General features: G+C 36.1%; 1 protein-coding gene across 1 annotated transcript in view; it reads right to left on the bottom strand.

Moving 5' to 3' along the window:
* Nucleotides 1-25,393, bottom strand: part of LOC106868455 (atrial natriuretic peptide receptor 1) — an 880,915-nt gene that overhangs the window by 123,446 nt on the left and 732,076 nt on the right. The window contains exon 8 of the mRNA XM_089349012.1: nucleotides 11,026-11,097. Coding sequence (XP_089205138.1) covers nucleotides 11,026-11,097 — 72 coding nt within the window. The remainder of the gene's footprint in view (nucleotides 1-11,025; nucleotides 11,098-25,393) is intronic.

Here is a 25,393-nt window from a genome sequence, read left to right as displayed (position 1 = left end):
GTTCCTCACAGGCAAAGAACACAGGTACAAGATTTTCTGGGAAGGGAACACTGACGGGGTCGGGGGCGTAGGAATACTTCTAGCGGAGAAATGGGTGGATAAGGTAATCGAGGTCGTTAGAGTAAGTGACAGAGTACTTAAGATTAGACTAGTACTTCATCATAGATTAGCTACTGTCATCTCAGCCTATGCACCTCAACCGGGGCTTCCAGATGGTCTGAAAGACCAATTCTATGACACCCTCTTGCAAACTACCTCGTCGACAAGTGACAGGGACCTTCTCTTTGTGGCTGGAGACTTCAATGGTCATGTCGGACGTCGTGCTGGAGGCTTCCATGGCATACATGGAGGCTATGGCTTCGGTTCCCGCAACGAGGAGGGAACCAGACTGCTGGAGTTCTGTGATGCAACCGATCTTATGGTCTGCAATACCAACTTCAGGAAACCTGCCAGTCACCTAGTCACCTACCGCTCCGGCAGACACTCTAGCCAAATCGACTACATCCTCGCCAGAAATAGGGAAAGAGGGCGGTTTATAAATGCCAAACCTACCCTGGCGAAGAATGTACCCCACAACATAGATTAGTAGTTAGCGACTTTGGGATCAAGGCAAAATGGGTGCCCAGAATTAGACCGGCTTGGAGGAGAAGGATGTGGAAGCTTAAAGACCCTGCAAATGGACAGAGACTTAGAGACAAGTTACTTGAAGCATTTAACGAAATAGAAGGGGATATAGCATCATACAACGTGGAAGACAATTGGAGATTTCTGCGGGACAACCTGTTGAAAGTCACCAACCAGATTTGTGGGTGGTGTAAGGTCCCCTCCCGACCCAGAGTAACGTGGTGGTGGAACAAGGAGGTAGACAAGGCTATTAGACAAAAGAAACAGGCTTGGAAGGATTGGAAGAACGGTGGTAGCAGGGAATTGTACCAATCTGCCAGAAGGGAGGCTAGGCGACAGGTTTATTTAGCCAGAGGGGAAGCAGATAAGAAAATATTTGCCAATGTTCTGTGCCGTGAGGACCAAAGACTCGAGGTATTTCGTGTTGCAAGACAGTGTAGGAGAGAGAATAGTGATGTTGTAGGAGAGAAATGTGTTCGCATGGATGATGGTACGCTTGCACTAAATGAGGATGCAAAGAAAGAGGTCTGGAGATGCCACTACGATAGATTGCTTAATAAAGAGAATGAATGGGAGGAAGAGAGCCTGCCGTATGTCGACCCAATAGAGGGACCAGCTATCCGAGTTGATAGTACCAGGGTAGATAAAGCAATTAAGAGTATGAAGACCGGGAAAGCCCCCGGCCCATCAGGAATCACTGCAGAGATGCTCAAAATATCTGGCAGTGTTGGCTATAGCCTAGTCACCCGTATTACGAACCAGGTGATACACGAAGGAGTCATACCCAATGACTGGTGTAGCAGCATCATAGTCAACTGCTACAAAGGTAAAGGTGACGCTTTAGATACAAATAATTACAGAGGCATCAAGCTGTTAGATCAGGTTATGAAAGTTACAGAGAGGGTCATAGCCCAACTAATTAGGGAGCGAATCAATTTAGATGAGATGCAGTTTGGGTTCGTGCCAGGTAAAAGCACTACTGATGCCTTATTTCTAGTGAGACAGCTGCAGGAGAAATAGCTAGCTAAGGATAAACCTCTGTACTTGGCTTTCGTTGACATGGAGAAAGCCTTTGACAGGGTCCCCCGATCCCTTATCTGGTGGTCAATGAGGAAACTTGGGATAGAAGAATGGTTAGTGAGAGCTGTGCGAGCCATGTACAGAGATGCTGCCAGTAAGGTGAGGGTTGGAAATGAGTACAGCAATGAATTCCGGGTAGAGGTAGGGGTCCACCAAGGTTCCGTCCTCAGCCCCCTCTTATTTATCATAGTCCTCCAGGCAATCACAGAGGAGTTCAAGACAGGTTGCCCCTGGGAGCTCCTCTATTCTGACGACCTTGCCCTAATTGCGGAGTCACTATCAGAACTAGAGGAGAAGTTTCAGGTGTGGAAGCAAGGTCTAGAATTGAAGGGCCTTAGAGTCAACCTAGCTAAAACCAAAATCCTAATAAGTAGGAAGGTAGATAAAACACAAACCCCTTCAGGTAGATGGCCCTGCTCAGTATGTAGAAAAGGAGTAGGTAGTAACTCTATAAGATGTACCCGGTGCAAGCCATGGACACATAAGAGGTGCAGCAACATCAAAGGCAGGTTAACTAGCAAGTTAGTTTTTGTTTGTGGCAGATGTTCAGGTGCAATAAAGACTGTAAACAAACAGGAAACAACTTCTATCTCATTCCAGGGTGAAAGGCAGACTGTATGACGCATGCGTACGAACAGCCATGCTACATGGCAGTGAAACATGGGCTGTAACTGCTGAGGACATACGTAAGCTCGCAAGGAATGAAGCCAGTATGCTCCGTTGGATGTGTAATGTCAATGTGAATACCCGTCAGAGTGTAAGTATCTTGAGAGAAAAACTGAACATTAGAAGCATCAGTTGTGGTGTGCAAGAGAGACGATTGCGCTGGTATGGACATGTGGTGAGAATGGATGAGGATAGCTGCGTGAAAAAGTGCCACACCCTAACAGTTGAGGGAACCCGTGGAAGAGGTAGGCCCAGGAAGACCTGGGCTGAGGTGGTGAGGCAAGACCTTCGTACATTGGGCCTCACCGAGGCGATGACTACTGACCGAGACCTTTGGAAATGTGCTGTGCGTGAGAAGACCCGGCAAGCCAAGTAAGATCGTTGCCAGTGCCCCTGGACTGGCTCTTGTGCGGGTGGCACATGAGATGCACCATTTTGAGCGTGGCCGTTGCCAGTACCGCCTGACTGGCTCCCGTAGGATTTTCGAGCGAGATCGTTGCCAGTGCCCCTGGACTGGCTTGTGCGGGTGGCACATAAAAGACACCATTTCGAGCGTGGCCGTTTTCGTGCGGGTGACACGTAAAAGCACCCACTACACTCTCTGGGTGGTTGGCGTTAGGAAGGGCATCCAGCTGTAGAAACTCTGCCAAATTAGATTGGAGCCTGGTGTTGCCATCCGGTTTCACCAGTCCTCAGTCAAATCGTCCAACCCATGCTAGCATGGAAAGCGGACGTTAAACGATGATGATGATGATGATGATGATACATATATACGACAGGCTTCTTTCAGTTTCCGTCTACCAAATCCACTCACAAGGCTTTGGTCGGCCCGAGGCTATAGTAGAAGAGACTTGCCACGCAGTAGGACTGAACCCAGAACCATGTGGTTGGTAAGCAAGCTACTTACCACACAGCCACTCCTGCGCCTATGTAAGTTTAACATTCTAACATGGTTAAATTAGAAATTCTCTTACTACCACTTGCCACTTGTTGTCAGTAGATAATAACTGCAGTATAGCATATAAGAGAGAAAACAGAAATGTTAGAACAAAGGTTCTGCTTAGAAGTGAGGAAATGCTCAAGTCAGTTTAATGAATTAGATGACTGATGATGCATGTGGCCAGATCAATTAATTTGGCATCAATTTACTTAATTAAATATGGAGCAGTTTGGGGAGATATATCAATGTAACTGCTACTTTAATTATATCAGAATAGTAGTTATTGTCAGATGATATCTTCTTTGACTTATTTGAAAGAGATAAAATTACTTAGAATGTTGTGATATGCTTCTAGGAAAGAGTTGTTTATGATTTCCCATTTTAACTCAAATACTGATCATTTCAGATCACAAATGAATTCCAATTCCAAAGTTTAATTTCTTTTTACGTTAAAAAAAAAAAAATTCATTTGGAAAACAAAATAATGATATAAATAGTGGTTTTAGTAAACTAAGTCAAATTTTAATAAAACTCAAAAAGTTAACTTCAGAATAATCAATTTGTCTGTGCATTCAAGCATACAAGAAGAAAAAAATATAAAATCCATTTGAAGAGAAATTCTTAAAAACTATTTGCACAATGATAAACATTACTTAAAATGTGCAAGATGCTAGCTTATTTATCATACAATACAAAATACACACGTATGTATATGAATATATAAGTATTTATGTATATGTGTATGTACTTCTATGAGTACATGTGTGTGTGTGTGTGCGTATGTATGTATGTTTGTGTCTGTCTGTCTGCCTATACACACATACACACACACACACATATGCCAGATGGTCTGCAAATCTAACAGAAGCCTCAAAAGACATATATATATCATGAACTCTCCCATCATTAGATGACATACAAAGGGTGGATAAAAAGTTTTTAGCCTTGAAGTCTTGTACCTTCATCAGAAGTTTTGTACCATGTTTTGTTATTTTGAGGCTCAAGACTTTTCATACACCCCTCATGTGAGGGTTCAGGAATTTCTTGCCAGACAACCACACAGATGATTTATCTATAGTGATAAAATATTTGTGTTCACATAAGCTCACTCCCTCCATCAAATTGATATTATCTGTACAAGTGCACCTTGTGCCACATGTCAGATGACAAAATGATCGCAGAGCAACGTGAAATGAAGTGCTTTGTTCAAGAACACAACACAACACCCGGTCTAGGAATCGAACATACAATCTTGCAGTCATGAGTGCAACACCCTAACCACTATATATAGAATATATATAAAATAATGAAGGTTGCTTGACACTGTTCAAAACCAAAAAGGAAATAATTTACCATCATTAAAATGTGACGAAGGGTACAGGGAGTACCAGCATTGTTATAAATTAGAGTCATTGTGCCTTTTGTGGCTAAAGAGTTCTTTCACTCTTATTTTTACCAATGTTGGTGCTCCCTGCACTCTTCATCATATTTTAGTGACACGGAGCAAATAATTCAGGAGAAAATATTTGCAAAGATATCATTGACTCTATTATTATCTAGTGTAACAATTTAAAACTGATAATAACAGAATCAATAATATAGGTGATTGAAGGCCCAAAAAAGCATTAAATAGCTGAAGGATTAAAATTAATCAAAGGACATACCAAGTATGTCTACCTGCAGGAAATAACAGTCAAAACTCTTATTTAAACCTTGCAGAATATTGGTGACTTAGATGAGAGTCCTGACTGTTATTTCCAACAGGTAGACATAATTAGTATGTCCTTTGATTAATTTTTATTATATATATACATGTGTGTGTGTGTGCGTGTGTGTGTGTGTGTGTGTGTGTGTGTGTGTATGTAAACATCATTGGTTATACTTAGTCCATGTGCTTTATTTATATGCCAATTTGCTGCAGGATAGCATCCTGGGAAAGCTCCCTACATGACATTGGGTGTTAAAGAACACTGAATGTCTCCAAGTATGAGGCAACTCACAAGAATGATAAATATCCTTATTTCCCTATTATTGTAGGCTTTTGGTACTATGTACTCTACACACCTTAAGCCAAAATGTATTGCTGGTCTAGGACATCTATGTAAATAGTGTGAAGCTTATTTGCTGATGTGCTGTGGAATAACTCTCATGAAACAAAATCAAATTTCAAATTAAAAGCAGCTCTGATAACGTAAATGTTTTTAGATGTACATACATAATGTTTGCTGTCTGTACAGCAATTCGCTGCAGGATAGTGTCCTGAGAAAGATCTCTACATGTGCCAATTGTTAAAGAAAACTGAATGTCTCAGACGAGGAGAGTTACTCACCTTAAGAAGACAAGGGTGGCTCTTTGAATTAAAGGTACAACTTATTTTTACCTGCTGAGAGGACTGAAGCAATGTGCCACTGGTAATCGAACTCACAACCTTATGATCCTGATCCAAATACCCTAATCACTAAGCCATGCAGCTATGCACCTTCTTCAGACACACACACACACACACACACACACACACACACACACACAATATATATTAAAAATGAACTTCAATCTTGCTTGCTGGCAATGTTACACAGCTATATTGGCACATAATGAGAAAATACCATGAATTAAAGCCCCTTTTGAATATGAATACAAACGGAATAAAACAAGTTTTGTGTAAATTGAACAACTAGTTCTTGAGATATAGGGGTTTTGGGATATAAATACCCAAAACAGTGCAAAATGGGAAAATACTCCAAAAATAACTTAATCCTGAAAGAGAAGAAACTGTAACCTTTCAATTAGACACATTAGTGACTTTAACTTGACAACGAAAAAATGCAAATTGTTTTTTACAGTAAATGTTTCTATTTTCACTTTTGTTAAACACAATATTTTAATCATTTAGAAATATCTTTAAATGAATGTGATATCAAAAATGTAAGTTATTTATAAGTATTTATATTTTAGCTTTCTTTAAACAGACAATATTTCAATCATCATCATCATCATCATCATCGTTTAACGTCTGCCTTCCATGGGCTGGACGATTTGACTGAGGACTGGCAAACCAGAAGGCTGCACCAGGCTCCAATCTGATCTGGCAGAGTTTCTACAGCTGGATACCCTTCCTAATGCCAACCACTATGACAGTGTAGTGGGTGCTTTTATATGCCACTGGCACACCTTTTAAAATTATTTTCAAATGAATTCCATTACAAACATCTTTGTTGGCATATTTTCAGAATATTTTAAAGTGAAAATGACTTTGAAAATACAGTAAATATTTCATAATAGACCTGTTCATAATCTCAGTGTGAGATAATTTTCTTCCATAAGTTTTTTTAGTGTATTCAACGTATCTCACCTCCAAAGATTTGGCTGCTATTTCTAGCACGCCCTGCTATCCCGTAATAGCTATTTGTGATAAAGGACCTGAAATAGCCATTATGTGGTAGCAGGGCATGCAAGAAATAGCAGCCAGATCTTTCCTTTTCTGGGGAAAAAAGGCCATTTACAAATGATTTCAATATCACATTTGTTGAAAGCATATGAAATAACCTGGAAAAAAAACTCTCATGAAACAAAACTCTGTTGGTGGGAAACTCAAAGTTTCCTGGAAAACTGAGGTCCCCACAACTCCCCCACCCTTTCTTTTCTGGGTGAAAGTGGCTTGCGGTGGGTTTGGAAGTAAAATACATTGAATGCACTTGTAAAAACCTGAGGGAAAAAAATCATTTCACACCAAAGTACAAACGGGTCCTTTATGAAATATTTACCTAAGAATGTGACAGGCATGCAAATAAAAGGATCGATGAGACTGATAAAGCAAGTGCTGAGTATCTGGCAGAACAGAGGGAAAGAGACAGAAGCAGGTGAGATAAGGAATCGGACACTTGGAGAACTGAGTGTCTGGTGAATACAAATGGAATAAAACAAGTTTTGTGTAAATCGGACCATGGGTTACTGAGATATGTGTTTTTTTTCAAGTACCTTTATAAATAGCCAAACTGGCATATAATAGGAAAAATACTTTGAAAGTAAGGTATCATTGAAATGTGAAAACACACGGAATAACAAGTTTCATGTAAATTGAACCATGGATTCCCAAGATACATGGTTTTTTTGGGGGGTACCTTGAACTACTGATGACCCAACACATTACAGATAGTCTAGTCTAGTCTAGTGTATGTATATATATATATATATATATATATATTTGTTTTGCAAGATTTATTGGCTAAACTGGCAATATGACCATCCCCAAATACAATAACATATATATATATGCAAACGGACAGAGACTTAGAGACAAGTTACTTGAAGCATTTAATGAAATAGAAGGGGATATAGCATCATACAACGTGGAAGACAATTGGAGATTTCTGCGGGACAACCTGTTGAAAGCCACCGACCAGATTTGTGGGTGGTGTAAGGTCCCCTCCCAACCCAGAGTAACGTGGTGGTGGAACAAGGAGGTAGACAGGGCTATTAGACAAAAGAAACAAGCTTGGAAGGACTGGAAGAACGGTGGTAGCAGGGAATTGTACCAATGTGCCAGAAGGGAGGCTAGGCGACAGGTTTATTTAGCCAGAGGGGAAGCAGATAAGGAAAGATTTGCCAATGTTCTGCGCCGTGAGGACCAAAGACTCGAGGTATTTCGTGTTGCAAGACAGTGTAGGAGAGAGAATAGTGATGTTGTAGGAGAGAAATGTGTTCGCATGGATGATGGTACGCTTGCATTAAATGAGGATGCAAAGAAAGAGGTCTGGAGATGCCACTACGATAGATTGCTTAATAAAGAGAATGAATGGGAGAAAGAGAGCCTGCCTTATGTCGACCCAATAGAGGGACCAGCTATCCGAGTTGATAGTACCAGGGTAGATAAAGCAATTAAGAGTATGAAGACCGGGAAAGCCCCCGGCCCATCAGGAATCACTGCAGAGATGCTCAAAATATCTGGCAGTGTTGGCTATAGCCTAGTCACCCGTATTACGAACCAGGTGATACACGAAGGAGTCATACCCTATGACTGGTGTAGCAGCATCATAGTCAACTGCTACAAAGGTAAAGGGGACGCTTTAGATACAAATAATTACAGAGGCATCAAGCTGTTAGATCAGGTTATGAAAGTTACAGAGAGGGTCATAGCCCAACTAATTAGGGAGCGAATCAATTTAGATGAGATGCAGTTTGGGTTCGTGCCAGGTAAAAGCACTACTGATGCCTTATTTCTAGTGAGACAGTTGCAAGAGAAATACCTAGCTAAGGATAAACCTCTGTACCTGGCTTTCGTTGACATGGAGAAAGCCTTTGACAGGGTCCCCCGATCCCTTATCTGGTGGTCAATGAGGAAACTTGGGATAGAAGAATGGTTAGTGAGAGCTGTGCGAGCCATGTACAGAGATGCTGCCAGTAAGGTGAGGGTTGGAAATGAGTACAGCAATGAATTCCGGGTAGAGGTAGGGGTCCACCAAGGTTCCGTCCTCAGCCCCCTATTATTTACCATAGTCCTCCAGGCAATCACAGAGGAGTTCAAGACAGGTTGCCCCTGGGAGCTCCTCTATGCTGATGACCTTGCCCTAATTGCGGAGTCACTATCAGAACTAGAGGAGAAGTTTCAGGTGTGGAAGCAAGGTCTAGAATTGAAGGGCCTTAGAGTCAACCTAGCTAAAACCAAAATCCTAATAAGTAGGAAGGTAGATAAAACACAAACCCCTTCAGGTAGATGGCCCTGCTCAGTATGTAGAAAAGGAGTAGGTAGTAACTCTATAAGATGTACCCGGTGCAAGCTATGGACACATAAGAGGTGCAGCAACATCAAAGGCAGGTTAACTAGCAAGTTAGTTTTTGTTTGTGGCAGATGTTCAGGTGCAATAAAGACTGCAAACAAACAGGAAACAACTTCTATCTCATTCCAGGGTGAAAAACTAGAGGTAGTCGATAGCTTCCGCTATCTGGGCGACCAAGTTAGTAGTGGGGGTGGGTGCGCTGAAAGTGTAGCTGCTAGAATAAGAATAGCCTGGGCAAAGTTTAGAGAGCTCTTACCCCTGCTGGCGACAAAGGGACTCTCACTCAGAGTAAAAGGCAGACTGTATGACGCATGCGTACGAACAACCATGCTACATGGCAGTGAAACATGGGCTGTAACTGCTGAGGACATACGTAAGCTCGCAAGGAATGAAGCCAGTATGCTCCGTTGGATGTGTAATGTCAATGTGAATACCCGTCAGAGTGTAAGTATCTGGAGAGAAAAGCTGAACATTAGAAGCATCAGTTGTGGCGTGCAAGAAAGACGATTGCGCTGGTATGGACATGTGGTGAGAATGGAGGAGGATAGCTGCGTGAAAAAGTGCCACACCCTAACAGTTAAGGGAACCCGTGGAAGAGGTAGGCCCAGGAAGACCTGGGCTGAGGTGGTGAGGCAAGACCTTCGTACATTGGGCCTCACCGAGGCGATGACTACGGACCGAGACCTTTGGAAATGGGCTGTGCGTGAGAAGACCCGGCAAGCCAAGTAAGATCGTTGCCAGTGCCCCTGGACTGGTTCTTGTGCGGGTGGCACATGAGATGCACCATTTTGAGCGTGGCCGTTGCCAGTACCGCCTGACTGGCTCCTGTAGGATTTTCGAGCGAGATCGTTGCCAGTGCCCCTGGACTGGCTTGTGCGGGTGGCACATAAAAGACACCATTTCGAGCGTGGCCGTTTTCGTGCGGGTGACACGTAAAAGCACCCACTACACTCTCTGAGTGGTTGGCGTTAGGAAGGGCATCCAGCTGTAGAAACTCTGCCAAATCAGACTGGAGCCTGGTGTTGCCATCCGGTTTCACCAGTCCTCAGTCAAATCGTCCAACCCATGCTAGCATGGAAAGCGGACGTTAAACGATGATGATGATGATGATGATGATGATGATATATATATATATATATATATATATATATATATATATAAATTATAAAAAAATAATAAGCAGAAAATAGGTGAAAAAATATCTTATGAATGATGTTATAAAGATCCTCAACTGACTAAATTAAAATTTCTACTAAAAAGTATTGAGAATATAATAACTATGTGATATTTTAATGCTCGAAATTAACCATCTGCAAGAGCTTTTTACTAAAATATCAGCTAATAATGTCTTGATTTAATCAGATATCTCTCTATAAAAGACCTGCAATATTTTATGCAATGATAATCGAACATGCTCAAAGGTTTACCTTGTACAAATATCTCTTCCATCTATAGCAACTACAAAGATAGATTTTAACTAAAATATAGATACCAATTCAATTATATGAAACTGTATGGTATGATGGGTTATGATTTCTCACTACAAAACGTTTTATTCTAGCTTTTATTCAAATGTCTTAATATGAAAACTCTTTGAATCAATAACATCAAGAAAGCGTGAAGAAAGAGCATGGAAAGAAGTTTTAGCTAAATCAATAACTATACACACAAAGAGATTTTTACAACAGGGGTTGAGTGAGAGAAATAAATTGTCCTGTCTATTCTATAGCATTGACCTGATGCTCACAATTAAGAGTTCTATATTTAAGTGTTATATTATGGTACATGTACACCTGCACTAGTGATATATCCTGTATACCCAAAAGCCATGTTGGGAAGTCATGAAAATGGCAGTGAGAGAAATTCAATGGGAATTCAAAAACATTAAGAATTTTACAGCTGAAAATTTTGAAGAAATAATTAAAAACAATCACTCACCCTGACAAGATCTGTTAACAAGGAAAGTTTGAATTCCCAGTCAAGCTTGATATCGAAGTTACATATAACATCCTGGAAATAAACATGAAATGATATCATTTAAGTACATTTCAGCAATATGTTTAAATAAATTCATAGATGTATTTCTCAAATAATGGCTGAAATATTAAGCTATGTAATTGTGTGTATAGGCTAAAAGTTTAAACTCTGCTATTATTGGGATCTCTTTGATAAATCACTTTGATCACATTGAATAAATTGAAATTGATGAACATTCTGTAACCACCCACTCATTAATAATTTATATCTATATATGAATATTTATAAGCGCTTAGGATGAAAAATAGATATGCAGGTAAGAAATAGAAACATCACTTTATATTTGAAGATATTTTAAAAGATGTTCAGTTTCTGTTAAGAATTCTGAAGAAAATAAAGGAGATATTGCTTTATCAGGGATCTGCTAGTTTAAATTCTACCATCTACTCTGCATTGGTGAAGCTGGTGAGTCATTAACATCTGCTAAAACTCATGTAACAATAGAAAGAGCAGTCAAATGTCTCAAAACTTCTTCCCAGAGATCTGCCATTCCATTGTACCTAGAGCACGTACCGTTTTCTCTTATATAGCATTATAGTTGATGCAACAGTCATAGATACAAAGAGAAATAAAAAGTGCCATCTTCATCATCTTGTCGTCGTCGTCATCATCATCATCATCATCATCATTATCATCATTTAACGTCTGTTTCCCATGCTGGAAAGGGTTGCACAGTTTGATATCAACTGACCAGCTGAAGGGCTGTTCAGGCTTCATGCCTGTTTTGGCATGGTTTCTAAGGCTGGATGCCCTTCCAAACGTCTCACATTGTTGAAATTTTTATTCCATTTCTCTTTCGCTTCCAGATTGGCGTCTGTTTATAAGCAAATTGTTTTTTTTGTAAATGTGCTTGGTTGTTTTTCTTTTCCACTTGTTTGTATTTGAGTAAATAAACATAAAGAGACATTTAAATATTCACATATGAAGCCGGCAAGCTGCCAGAATCACTGGCATGCAGGCAAAAATTATTAGCAGCATTTCTTCTGTCCTTACGTTTTGAGTTCAAATATCATTGAGGGTAACTTTGCTTTTCATCCACCTGGGGTTGATAGAATAAGGACCAGTTGAGCACTGATGTCCATGTAATTGACTTACCCACTACTAGCTCTATGCCAAAATTTGAAATCACTAGTTGCATATGAATGTTTATTGTTTTATTTGTTTCAGTCATTGGACTATGGCCATGCTGGAACACATATATGTGTTTACATACATTTGTTCGTGTGTGTAAGTATGACAGTTTACAGGAGTTTCTCTTGATTGTTTAGAATGGTAAAAATGGCAAAGAGCTGAACTACATGATATTTTTTACCCCTTATACATTCTGGGTACCTTCCAGAATTGATAAAATTGTAAAATCGTGTACTGAACATGTTACAGAAATTATTACTTTCTAGTATTTAGTTATATATTGGTTCCAAATCTTGACATGGCTAATTTGCTTTGAATTTTTTGAAGATTGATAAAATTTTTTGAAGATTGATAACATTTCTACCAGTCAAGTACTGAGATCGATATAATAGTCTCTAGTTTGACAGTATTGTTACAGTATCAGAGAAAATGTCTTATACTTAGTTTTGGTTCTCTGTACTCTGAGGTCTTTGCATTTCATCCTTTTGGTGTGGATAAAATATAGTACCAGTCAAATACTGAGGTTTGATATAATTAACCATAAATTTCTTTCCCTGTTTTAACAACTGTTAGAATGCCAGACAAAATGACATGCAGTGTTTGTTCCAGCTTTTCACACTCTGAACTAAAATCCTGTCTGTCTGTATGTATGTATGTATGTAGGTTTGCATGTATGTATGTATGTATGTATGTATGTATGTATGTGCATGAGTGCATATGTGTGTGCGTGTGTGTATTTTCTGGCCTCGACCAGAGTTGCACACCATCACATAAGAAGTGCTTTTCATTTCAAATCTACTGCAAAAATGTCAGGTTAGAGGGGTGTTTGACTTTACTTGGTCCCAGCAAAAGTTGGTGACAGGAACGCTATCTGGTCTTAGAAAATTTGAGAGATTCTGCCCAACCCTGGCAAGCATGGAAAAGTAAATATCAAACGATGAGGATAATGATGAAAATAAAGTTCTTTCAAATTTTCTTTCTCTCTTTGCATTATAATGCAATTTCAGTACTATTAAATTGTTCTTGACTATGTTCTGTTCTTCCTTCTATATCACACTATTTAATGAGGAATATGTGCACTTTCATTGGTGTGACTATAAATATCTTATTTTGGTTATTCTAAGTGTATCTAATGTATAGGTGTCATGTACAACTGTATGAGCATCAACATTCCATTTGTCAGTCTATCAAAATTACAAAGTTAAACATTTGAAGGCAAGAAGAATTGTTGTATTCTGGTGTTAATAAATTATAGTCCAATTACCATGACCATTCACCTACTTCTTAGGGAAAATATTCTGTTTTGGATAGCAGACACTTTCCTTGGAGAAATAAGACATGACAGAATTTTTATTCATCATTACTCTTTAACGTTATTAATTCTTTTAAACTCACTTTAAACATGGAAAGATGTTTGCTGTTGTAATTGTATAAGAGAGAATATTCTTCTTATAGGCCAAGTGTGATGAAAAGAAGTTGACTGGAGTACTGGATGCTGCCATCAGACTATAGGACTTGTGTTTTTACTTATATATATATATATATATATATATATATATATATATATATATATATTGTTGTACTTGCAAAACAAATATATATATATATAATATAGATTTAATCAAAAGATTCAATGTGGTACTTAAAATGTTTGAGGCACCAGAATTTGGTAGGGTAAAAACCAAAAACAAAATCAAGAGATTTGGTGAATAAAATTTGAAGAAAAGTAACAAAAATTCAATAGGTTATAGCAGTACGTACATTTCGTACAAACTTCATTTATTCATGTAGTGAGAACACTACATAAAATGTGCAATGAAAATGTACTCCTCAGCTGCATAATGGAATTTCATTTTAGAAAGTCATTTTGTAGATGTTTGCAAAAAACAAGAGTAAGAGAAGAAAAAATACCATCTTGACTGGGCTGCCATTCAACAGTCTAGTGAATTTTTGTTGTCGATAAGCCAGCTGGAGGAGATGTCCTCCTGGGGCTAAAAGCAACAGTAACATCCACCCCTAGGGGTCAGCCACACTTAAGTGGCAATATACTACACTTTATCGTGCAGTTACTGTTAATACTTCATTTAGAGAATTAACATTGCTTATATATATATATATATATATATATATATATATATCACCATCGTGAAGGTTTGTGGTTTAGTGGTTAGGGTATTCAGCTTATGGTCATAAGGTCATGAGTTCAATTTTCAGCAATATGTTGTTTCCTTGAGCAAGTCACTTTATTTCATGTTGCTCCAGTCCACTCAGCTAGCAAAAATGGGTTGTACCTGTATTTCAAAGGGTCAGTCTTGTCACACTCTGTGTCATGCTGAATCTCTCTGAGAACTACATTAAGTGTACATGTGTTTGTGGAGTGCTCAACCACTTGCACATTAATTTCACAAGCAGCAGGCTGTTCCATTGATTGGATCAACCAGAACACTTGTTGTCCTAACCGATGGAGTGCCATAAAATATATTACCATCAAATACACCTGCCTCTTTCTTCACCATTCATTATATTCACCTCTACCTCCATCCCTAATCACCAATTTCCCTTGTCTCATTTTTGTATGAACTTACTCAACCATTTTTTCTGACTCTCTGTACCTATTCTTTCTTGAACTCAACTTCTTGAACATTGAAAGTATTCCCTGACAACTCTTCGCAACTATCTTTATCACTCATTTGATCCCAGCAACCCTTCCTCATATAATGCAGGATAACCACATATCTCTTCTGCTTGTCCATGCCCTTCTGTCTTTCAACACCTGGTGTAAGTAAAGCTGCTTCCTTCTTCATTACATCCCCACTCAATCAAGGGACCTTATTCCATTTTCTTTTTTTTGTCTTGCAAATTACTTAGAAACCTCAGTAGTACCAGCATCATAAAAAATATCAGTAACACTTCATAAAAATGGTTGGTACTAAGAAGGGCATTCCACACTAAAAAAACACACCAAAGGAGGTGAGAGTTTGATGCAGCCCTCCTGCTCATGAGATCCTGTCAAACTGGCCAACTCATGGAAGGCAGACACTATATCATGATGATTTCTATAAATATGTATGGTTGCTTGATAAATGTGTGTGTGTGTATGTGTGTGGGTTTGAGATTATGTATGTTTCCATGCAGTTTCTATCTACCAAATCTGTTCATAGGGCATTTTTAGTTTGTGGCTACTGTAGACGAAACTTTCCAAAGATGCCATGATACCATGCAGTGAGAAGGACTTTCAAAACCACATGATTATGAAACAAACGCTCTATTTACACAGCCATGCCTGCACCTAACCAGGAGAACCATATGACATAAAAATACCGAGCAATAAAGAGAATGAAGTGGGTGATGACAGAAAAATTGATTCCATAACATAGTCTGTTAAAAAGTTTATTGTGGCAGTGACAGAGGGTTTTGCTAGCAAAATACAACAGCTTATTGAAGAATAGTGTTATAGAGATAGTTGTAAAATCATAGTCTCTCTCTCTCTCTCTTTCTCTCTCCCCATCTCCCTCCCTACCCCTCTCACTCTTTTATTCGTTACCTTCACTCTATTGCTTTATCTTTCAATAAACTCTGTTTTTTGTAAAATAAATATCACTTATGTGATACTAGATTATATAAGCACATATGTGAGAAAAGGAAAAGAAATAGTTTTTAAGGGTTATTATCCTGATATGGAATCTCTTTTCCCATCTTTTGCAAGTAATCACTTCATCCCTATGAAAATACACTGATGTGAAATAGATTTCAAAATGATTTTTTTTTGTTTTTGTTTTTTTGATATGGTAAAGAATGAGAATCCATAACTCTTAATAATAAGCCCTTACTTTGATTGGCACTTTTTTTTTTTCTCTCAAATCTATCCTTATAAAATCTAATATCATCTTAGTGATTTTCTATTGCAAGAAATACAGAAACACTAGAGAGACAAATAATTACAGAGATAAGGTAATGTGGAAAGAGTATTTTGGGGAGAGAGAGAATTACTGGCCCTACGTGTGTTTCTATGTGTTTCTCAATATTTGTATGCATGTCTGCCTCTGCTTCTGTCCTTCTGCCTCTTTCTCCCTCTCTCTCTCCTGCTCCTTCTCTCTCTCTCTCTCTCACACACACACACATATGCACACACACATACACACACACACACGCACCCTCACATTGGTTCCTGGCTATTCGGAAGCAGCTAGGTGGGTGAGTGAAACTATGCTTATTAGCAAGTCTTTTCACATTCCGCACAAAAAATATTAATTGCCCCATGTCCCACAAATGGTTCATTCATATTTGAGTTTAAGCTGCTCCAGCAAAATGCCAAGTCTATGACAGTCATGGGTAAACTGCATCCCATGGGACTTTCTGAATGACATGCCAAAGAAAAATTTTCTTAGTAATGCATTTTTCCCAATGATGTGTTGTTTCATGTGGTCCATGCTTAGTCAACAATGTCAGGGAAAACTCACCCACTTCCCAAACTGTGTGGCATTTAACTAGCAATATAACATTTACAAGTCCAGTATCCAAACCACAAAAGATGATGTCACACATCATACAACCTTTAAGTTATCCTGCCTTCCAAACAACACCCAATCCTTTTGGCTGCCTACCAAAAGGATTTCCAACAGTGTAGAATCCAGATCTCTCCCAATTCATAGCAACAATGATTCTGTGAGTAGTATTCCTTCAGAGATCAAGCTATCAGCCAATGGATAATCTCTCACTCACCAAATATATATATGTTATAATTTAGAACAAACAGTAAAAGGTTGTCATTATAGTACTCAGAGTTTTGAATGCCAGAGCAAAGAGCTATGATACATTCTCATCAGATATTAATGGCAACATATAATGACAGCCTTTTACCTTTTATTCTAATTTATAACATATATAAATAATTCTCTATTTCTCTAATATTGTGGTCTCATTCTTTTGTTGTTATACATTTTATTATTATTATTATTATTATTATTATGGTATATTTTTTTATATATTATTTTTTATTTTTTTGTAAAAAACATTTTCATTCTCCCTCTTCTTGAAAATTTGCCATGCAATGAAAGCCAGTTAGAAATCCTTTTTAATCCTCCTTATACACATCTATATTAAAATATGCTTTCAGTTTAGCATTCTGCCTTATTATTATTTTTTATTTTCCTATATATATATATATATATATTGTTGTCAAAGATGATGAATAATGAATGTTCGGCTTTTGCAAAATTACCTGCACAAGAGATTTGTTTATAGTGATCAGATGTGTCAAATCGACATTGCCTGAACAAGTGCCTGGAGTACCACATATTGAGTTTCAAAGTGATCACAGGGCAATATGAGATGAAGAGATTTGCTCAAAAACACAACACATTACCACTATATTTCACTATATTGCCCAGACTATCTATTGTTGTTATACATCATTGATTACAGTATTTCTTCACATTGTTTAGCTTTCTGAATGATATCACCCCACTAGCTAGACAAGCAAGCCAATACTCCTCCTGAAAAGAATGCCACTCCATTACAGGGTCACCCATTTACAGCTGAGTGGCCGGGCAATGTGAATGAAGTGTTTTACTCAAGAATACAACTCACCACCAGCCTGGGAATCAAAACCATGATCTCATGATTTTGAGTGCTACACCCTAAGCACTGTATATGTGTGTACATACACAATCATCATTGTCATCGTTGTCATCATTCTGATCATCAATGTTGTTGTCTTAAAATTTACATGTGTTTTTTTGTCTTCATGTTTCTATGGGTTGAACAGAATTTGTACAGTCAGAATTTCTGTGGCTGCATGACCTCCTGCCTACAACATTAATCTGTTTTCAAATAATGGAATAGTTTGTCAAGGACTAGACATATTTTCTCAGAACATTAGAAGTGATGTCCATCGATAGCACGATGGTGACACTCATTACAATTATCCTGTGATGTCAAGATAAGATGTCACAAACAAACACACACATACACATGCACAAATGTGCATACACACACACACACACACACACACATACATATAATGGACTTCCTTCAGTTTCTGTTCAGCAAATCTACTCACAAGGCTTTGGTCAGCAGAAGGCACATGCCCAAAGTGCCATAGGGTTATGTATATATATATATATATGTGTGTGTATATATATATATAATAATATTAGGGACAAAATCCAAAATTACAGGTAAAAACTCGATTATAATCAATTTATAAAAAATTAAAATTAAATTGAGCTTTACAAATTAAAATATATATAAATATATAGTTTTAGGGAAAAGAACCAAGTTTCGTGCACTCATCGATGAAAATCCACTATCACATATAGAAAAATTAATGATAGTGGATTTTCATCGATGAGTTCATGAAACTTGGTTCTTTTCCCTAAAACTATATATTTATATATATATATATATATATATATATATATATATATATATATATATATATGCACACACGTGTGTGTGTATATATGTATATATATGTATGTATATATGTATATGTGTGTGTGTGTGTATATATATATATATAAACAAAGAAAAAATTAAATAGAGAGATACAATTAACAATCCAATAATTTATTTATATTATAACAAAATATACTATGAATATAACACAATATAAGATAACATAAACAATTATTAAAACATCAAAATGCTAACAATTTGTTTTGATTATATACATTTTTTTTTATATATAAACAATTCCCTTGTAAATAAGTCTCTTCATAGGCAGAGTTTAAAGAAAGACATTCCCTATGAAAGGACAGCTAGATTGTAAAACATTAATTCAAATGCCTATGTATTATGAGCGTGAGTGTTAACTATTCAATTACATATCAATTACAATTAAAAAATAACAAAAATATTATGATGGACAAAATAATTAAGTGAAATATATCGAAATATATTCCTATATATCTAAAAGAAATATTAATCCAAACTTGTTTATGTCTAAGAGAATCTTTTGCTATTATGATATACAACAATAATATATATGTGTATATAATTAAGTATCAGGGTCTTGCTTTATCTAGAACTGTAATGAAATGTGTAAAGAAAATATAAATGAAAATTATATCTTTAATATACAATAACTCTTCTATTTATTTAAAGCTATTGATATAAAAAAATGTTGATTAAAGTGACTAATAGGAATGTTCTATAATTATTGCTTATAATAATTTATATTGTGTTATCGGAGGGATAATTCCGTAATAAATATGAATAGAAAGCTAATAATAAAGATTTCTTTGTTTTCTTAATTTATTGCAGGGAGAATTCCATAATAAATTTGAAGGTAAACAAAATGGCTGTAAACACTATAACCTAAATACCCTATAGATACAGAGTTAGGTTATAATAATGGATATCAGCATATAAATATGAAGATAAACTTATGGCTGTAAACACTATTACGTAATAAAAATTTCCTGTGTTCACCTAATTTATCTTAGGGAGAATTCTAAAAAAGTTTGAAGATAAATTATAATAATGATAACAATGATAATAATAGATAAATAATTTATTTGACTTAATAAATAAATTTAATAACCAAAATGATTATTATAGTATTGTATTGTTTATAAATTGTATTCTTATTACAGCAATATTATTTTGTTAATTCTGAATGAATTAATAAAATTTGTATATACACAATTTATAGTCATTTAATTTAAAAATAATAATATAAATTATTTTATCATGAATGATCCTTAATACTTGTTTTGATATATTACTTAATTCATACTTATTTACAGAGTTTTGTTTTCCATAATATATGAATGATAATCTTCATTTAAGAAACTCAAAATCCGGTCACTTCTAAAATACTTGTAATATGTTGATATCCATTATTATAGCATAACTCAGTGTTTATATCCAATAATTATAGAACATTCCTATTAGTCACTTTAAACAGTACTTTTTTATATCAATAGCTTTAAATAAGTAGAAGAGTTATTATGTTTTAAAATTTATATATAATTTATCATTTATATTTTCTTTACACATTTCTAGATAAAGCAAAACCCTGATACTTAATTATATACACATATACATCATTGTTGTATATCATAATAGCAAAAGATTCTCTTAGACATAAACAAGTTTGGAATATATTTCGATAGTTGTAGATTTCACTTAATTATTTTGTCCATCATAATTTTTTTGTTATTTTTTAATTGTAATTGATATGTAATTGAATAGTTAACACTCACGCTCATAATACATAGGCATTTGAATTAATGTTTTACAATCTGCCGTCCTTTCACACGGAATGTCATCTTTCTTTAAACTCTGCCTACAAAGTGACTTATACACAAGGGAATTGTTTATATATAAAAACAATATATATAAGTCAAAACAAATTGTTGGCATTTTGATGCTTTAATAATTGTTTATGTTATCTTATATTGTGTTATATTCATAGTATATTTTGTTATGATATAAATAAATAAATTATTGGATTGTTAATTGTATCTCTCTATTTAGTTTTATCTTTGTAATTTACATTATACCAACATTTAGTTGGTAATCAACTGACGTACGAGTGAACTGGATGTTTCACACACCCTTCTGAAGGAATTTTTTCCTTAGTTTGTTAATATATATATATATATATATATATATATATATATATATATATATATATATATATACATATGTATATGTATGTGTATATACATATATGTATATGTATGTGTATATGTATGTATATACACATACTTGACATTAAATACACTGAAATGTGTTTAGACTCAAGTTTTGACTGCTATCTCTAGCATGGTGGTATCTCTTAGATACCATTAATTATAATTTTAGCATCATCATCATCATCATCATCATCGTTTAACGTCCGCTTTCCATGCTAGCATGGGTTGGACGATTTGACTGAGGACTGGTGAAACCGGATGGCAACACCAGGCTCCAATCTAATTTGGCAGAGTTTCTACAGCTGGATGCCCTTCCTAACGCCAACCACTCAGAGAGTGTAGTGGGTGCTTTTACGTGTCACCCGCACGAAAACGGCCACGCTCGAAATGGTGTCTTTTATGTGCCACCCGCACAAGCCAGTCCAGGGACACTGGCAACGATCTCGCTCGAAAATCCTACGGGAGCCAGTCAGGCGGTACTGGCAACGGCCACGCTCAAAATGGTGCATCTCATGTGCCACCCGCACAAGAGCCAGTCCAGGGGCACTGGCAACGATCTTACTTGGCTTGCCGGGTCTTCTCACGCACAGCACATTTCCAAAGGTCTCGGTCAGTAGTCATCGCCTCGGTGAGGCCCAATGTACGAAGGTCTTGCCTCACCACCTCAGCCCAGGTCTTCCTGGGCCTACCTCTTCCACGGGTTCCCTCAACTGTTAGGGTGTGGCACTTTTTCACGCAGCTATCCTCATCCATTCTCAGCACATGTCCATACCAGCGCAATCGTCTCTCTTGCACACCATATATATATATATATATATATATATATATATATATATATATATATATATATATTAGAAAAAATAATAATCAGGTACTCAGATGTCTGGACGGTTGTATATTTACAGATTTTTATTCATATGTCACATGTTTTATAAATAAATTAGCGCTTTCACCTATTCTTGAAGTGTTTTCAAAAATTATTCAAAAATTTGAAAACTCTACAAGACTAGGTGAAAACACTAATTTATTTATAAAACATGTAGCATATGAATAAAAATCTGTAAATATACATAAGCATAAAAATACTTTTGTGACTAAACTTTTCTCTCTCTCTATACATACATACGTATATAAATAAATAAATAAATAAATAAATATATATATATATATATATATATATATATATATATATATAAGCATACATACATATATATAGGCGCAGGAGTGGCTGTGTGGTAAGTAGCTTGCTTATGAACCACATGGTTCCGAGTTCAGTCCCACTGCATGGCACCTTGGGCAAGTTTCTTCTACTATAGCCTCAAGCCAACCAAAGCCTTGTGAGTGGATTTGGTAGACGGAAACTGAAAGAAGCCTGTCGTATATATATATATATATATATATATATATATATATATATATATATATATATATATACTAGCAGAGGCACCTGGCGTTGCTCGGGAATGAAATTGTTGCTTATATACTGGAAGAAAAAAAGCAGAATATGCTGTATTATCTGTAGATGGACTCTCAGATGAATGATGGCTGGGCGCCTCTCGTGAATGGGAAGATTGAAGATGCGCCAAAAAGCCTCATTGGTACTTGGAAACTACAACACACCCCTTGACTCACTCACACTCTGTCTCTTACAAACACACACATACATAAATGTATATAAACATATTTACAAAGACACACGTGTGTATGTGCGCGCGCGCTTGTTGTGTGTGTGTGTGTGTGTGTGTGAGAGAGAGAGGGTGAGAGAGAATATTGCGAAGAATGAATGAAATAAACATCAAATGAGAAAGTCGTATAAATAAAAGCTCTTGTACGGAATGTTTAAATTTGTGGACTAAATAAATATTTCTTTCGGTAATTTATCGTACTTGTTTGCAAATAGTGAATTAAAACTTGAAAGGAAAACGTCAAAATAGAGAGTGAGGCCTTTTGCCGTTGCTACGTCAATACCGGAAGTTGACATTGAGGAACCTTTTTAAGGAAGTGAATCATAACTATGAAGAGCCTAATATTTATCCGAGGTCAAATTATTGATGCATCAGAAGTATGGAAGCGTTTGTTGAAGTCGATTTCACTTGAAAAGCGAATACACAGAAACGTCAAAATAGAGAGTGAAGATTTTTTCCGTTGCTACGTCAATACCGGAAGTTGACATTGCATCACAAGTATGTAAGCATTTGGTACAAAAACGTCAAAATAGAGAATGAAGCTTTTTGCTGTTGTTACGTCAATAACGGAAGTTGACATTGAGGATCCTTTTTAAAGAAGTGAATCTTAAATATAAAGCAATATTATTTATCTTTAATAAAAAAAATCAAATGAAGAGCCTAACATTTATCCGAGGTCAAATTATTCATGCATCACAACTATGGAAGTATTTGGTGAAGTCGATTTCACGTGAAAAGCGAATACACAGACATCTCTGTTTTATATATATATATATATATATATATATATATATATATATATATATATATATATATATATATATATATATATATATATATGCATGTGTGTGTATATGTTTGTGTGTGTGTGTGTGTGTGTCCCCAACATCGTTTGACAACCGATGCTGGTGTGTTTACGTCCCCAAAACTTAGCGGCTCGGCAAAAGAGACTGATAAAATAAGTACTAGCCTTACAAATAATAAGTTGTGGGGGCGATTTGCTTGACTAAAGGTGGTGCTCCAGCATGCCCACAGTCAAAATGACTGAAACAAGTAAAAGAATATATATATATATATATATATATATATATATATATATATATGCCTTCCCAAATAAAATTGCACTTCGTTTTTGAAACTTCAATGAAGCTATAAGGTGAAAGTCAACTACTCACTTACGAGTGCATTGTATTTTATAGCAGAAACAGGTAACAGCTGTTAGCTAATGAAGTTCATTACACAATTTTTTGCTCTCTTGTTATTTACTCTCATCCAACAAACATTCATTCATGTTTGTGTTTGAAGCATATGTAACATTTTTAACACCAATACATTTGTATCACATACACACACACACACACACTTGCTATATATATACTTATATACACACATACACATATACATTACCACAGACACACATAATAAAGCACACACACATATGCATACATATATATATGTGTATATATATATGTGTGTATATATATATATATATATATATATATATATATATATATATATATATATATATATATATATATATATATATATATATATGCACATATATATATATATATATATATATATATATATATATGCACATATATATTTATATATTATAGAAATGTGCATATAATTTCTTTTGGAGAAGTAATTATTCACACATATATTGCATGAAGAACCATACCTACAACAATACCAGAGATTGACATCAAGAGTTCCAGGAACCTGGATTATGCAAGAAATTGGTGTTAAGTGGTCAGAAGCATTACAGGGTTAACTAGCAAGCTTTGAGCTGCAAACCAATGGCTTGCTCAATCTGTCAAATTTCTATTTGTTATGGGATGTAGCATATTGCTGTGGTGACCTTCAGCTGTTACTGCCACTATTATATATTAAGTACACTACTCAAAGATAGATTGGTTTCTTTTGATTCCTGTGTTGCCTTTTTAATCAAAACTTCTGTACTGTTGTTTCTATTTTGTTTTCAGTTTTTCATTTTAAGTCTTTGTGTATGTTACTTTTGTTGTGTTAACCAGGTTTATCTTCTTCCCACAGATTTCTCTATTTGGTGTTCTTTTTATCAACACTAACTTAACTCTTATACACACACATACACACACACATACACACACACATACACACCACGTGCATGCACATACATACACACACACACACAGGACTGTTATAAATATGTGTGAATCTTTATTTTACCATCATAATTTTAACATACACTTTTCCATGCTTGCATGGATTGGGCAAAGCTCATTGAAGCAGATTTTCTATGACTAAATTCTCTTCTTATCATCAAATGTCATCTGTTTTTGAACAAGATACTATTTTCCTTTGGCCAGACATGTTCTTGCAGAATATTTGAAATGAATGGCACTGCATAGATGATAATGATGCTCATTTACAAAAATAATGTGATGTCAAGACATGGAAACACAAATATACACACATTCACACTCACACACATAAACATACATACTTACATACATAATGCTTACATACATATATACATACATACACATATATGTGTATGTGTGTGTGTGTGTATGTATACATACAGAACCTGCACAAAATAATGGAAACACCTAGCATGATAGCATCATAATTTTGAAATATCTATAAAACCATCAAAAGCATGTTTTTTTTTTTTTTGATCTGTTATTAGTGTTGCTTAATGTGTTTTGCTAAAATTACCGTTTCTTTTCAGATATCATAAAAAAAGAGTAATTAAAATTCATTAAAATGACAGATCTATTGGACTTTCAAAGAGGTTGAATTGTTGGTGCTCATATGGCAGGC

This window comes from Octopus bimaculoides, chromosome 3 (genome assembly GCF_046866305.1).
Source record: "Octopus bimaculoides isolate indiv1 chromosome 3, ASM4686630v1, whole genome shotgun sequence".
In the NCBI taxonomy this organism is placed as follows: Eukaryota; Metazoa; Mollusca; class Cephalopoda; order Octopoda; family Octopodidae; genus Octopus; species Octopus bimaculoides.
Note: the sequence above shows the minus strand (reverse complement) of the source record. Positions and strands in the feature narration are given on the sequence as shown.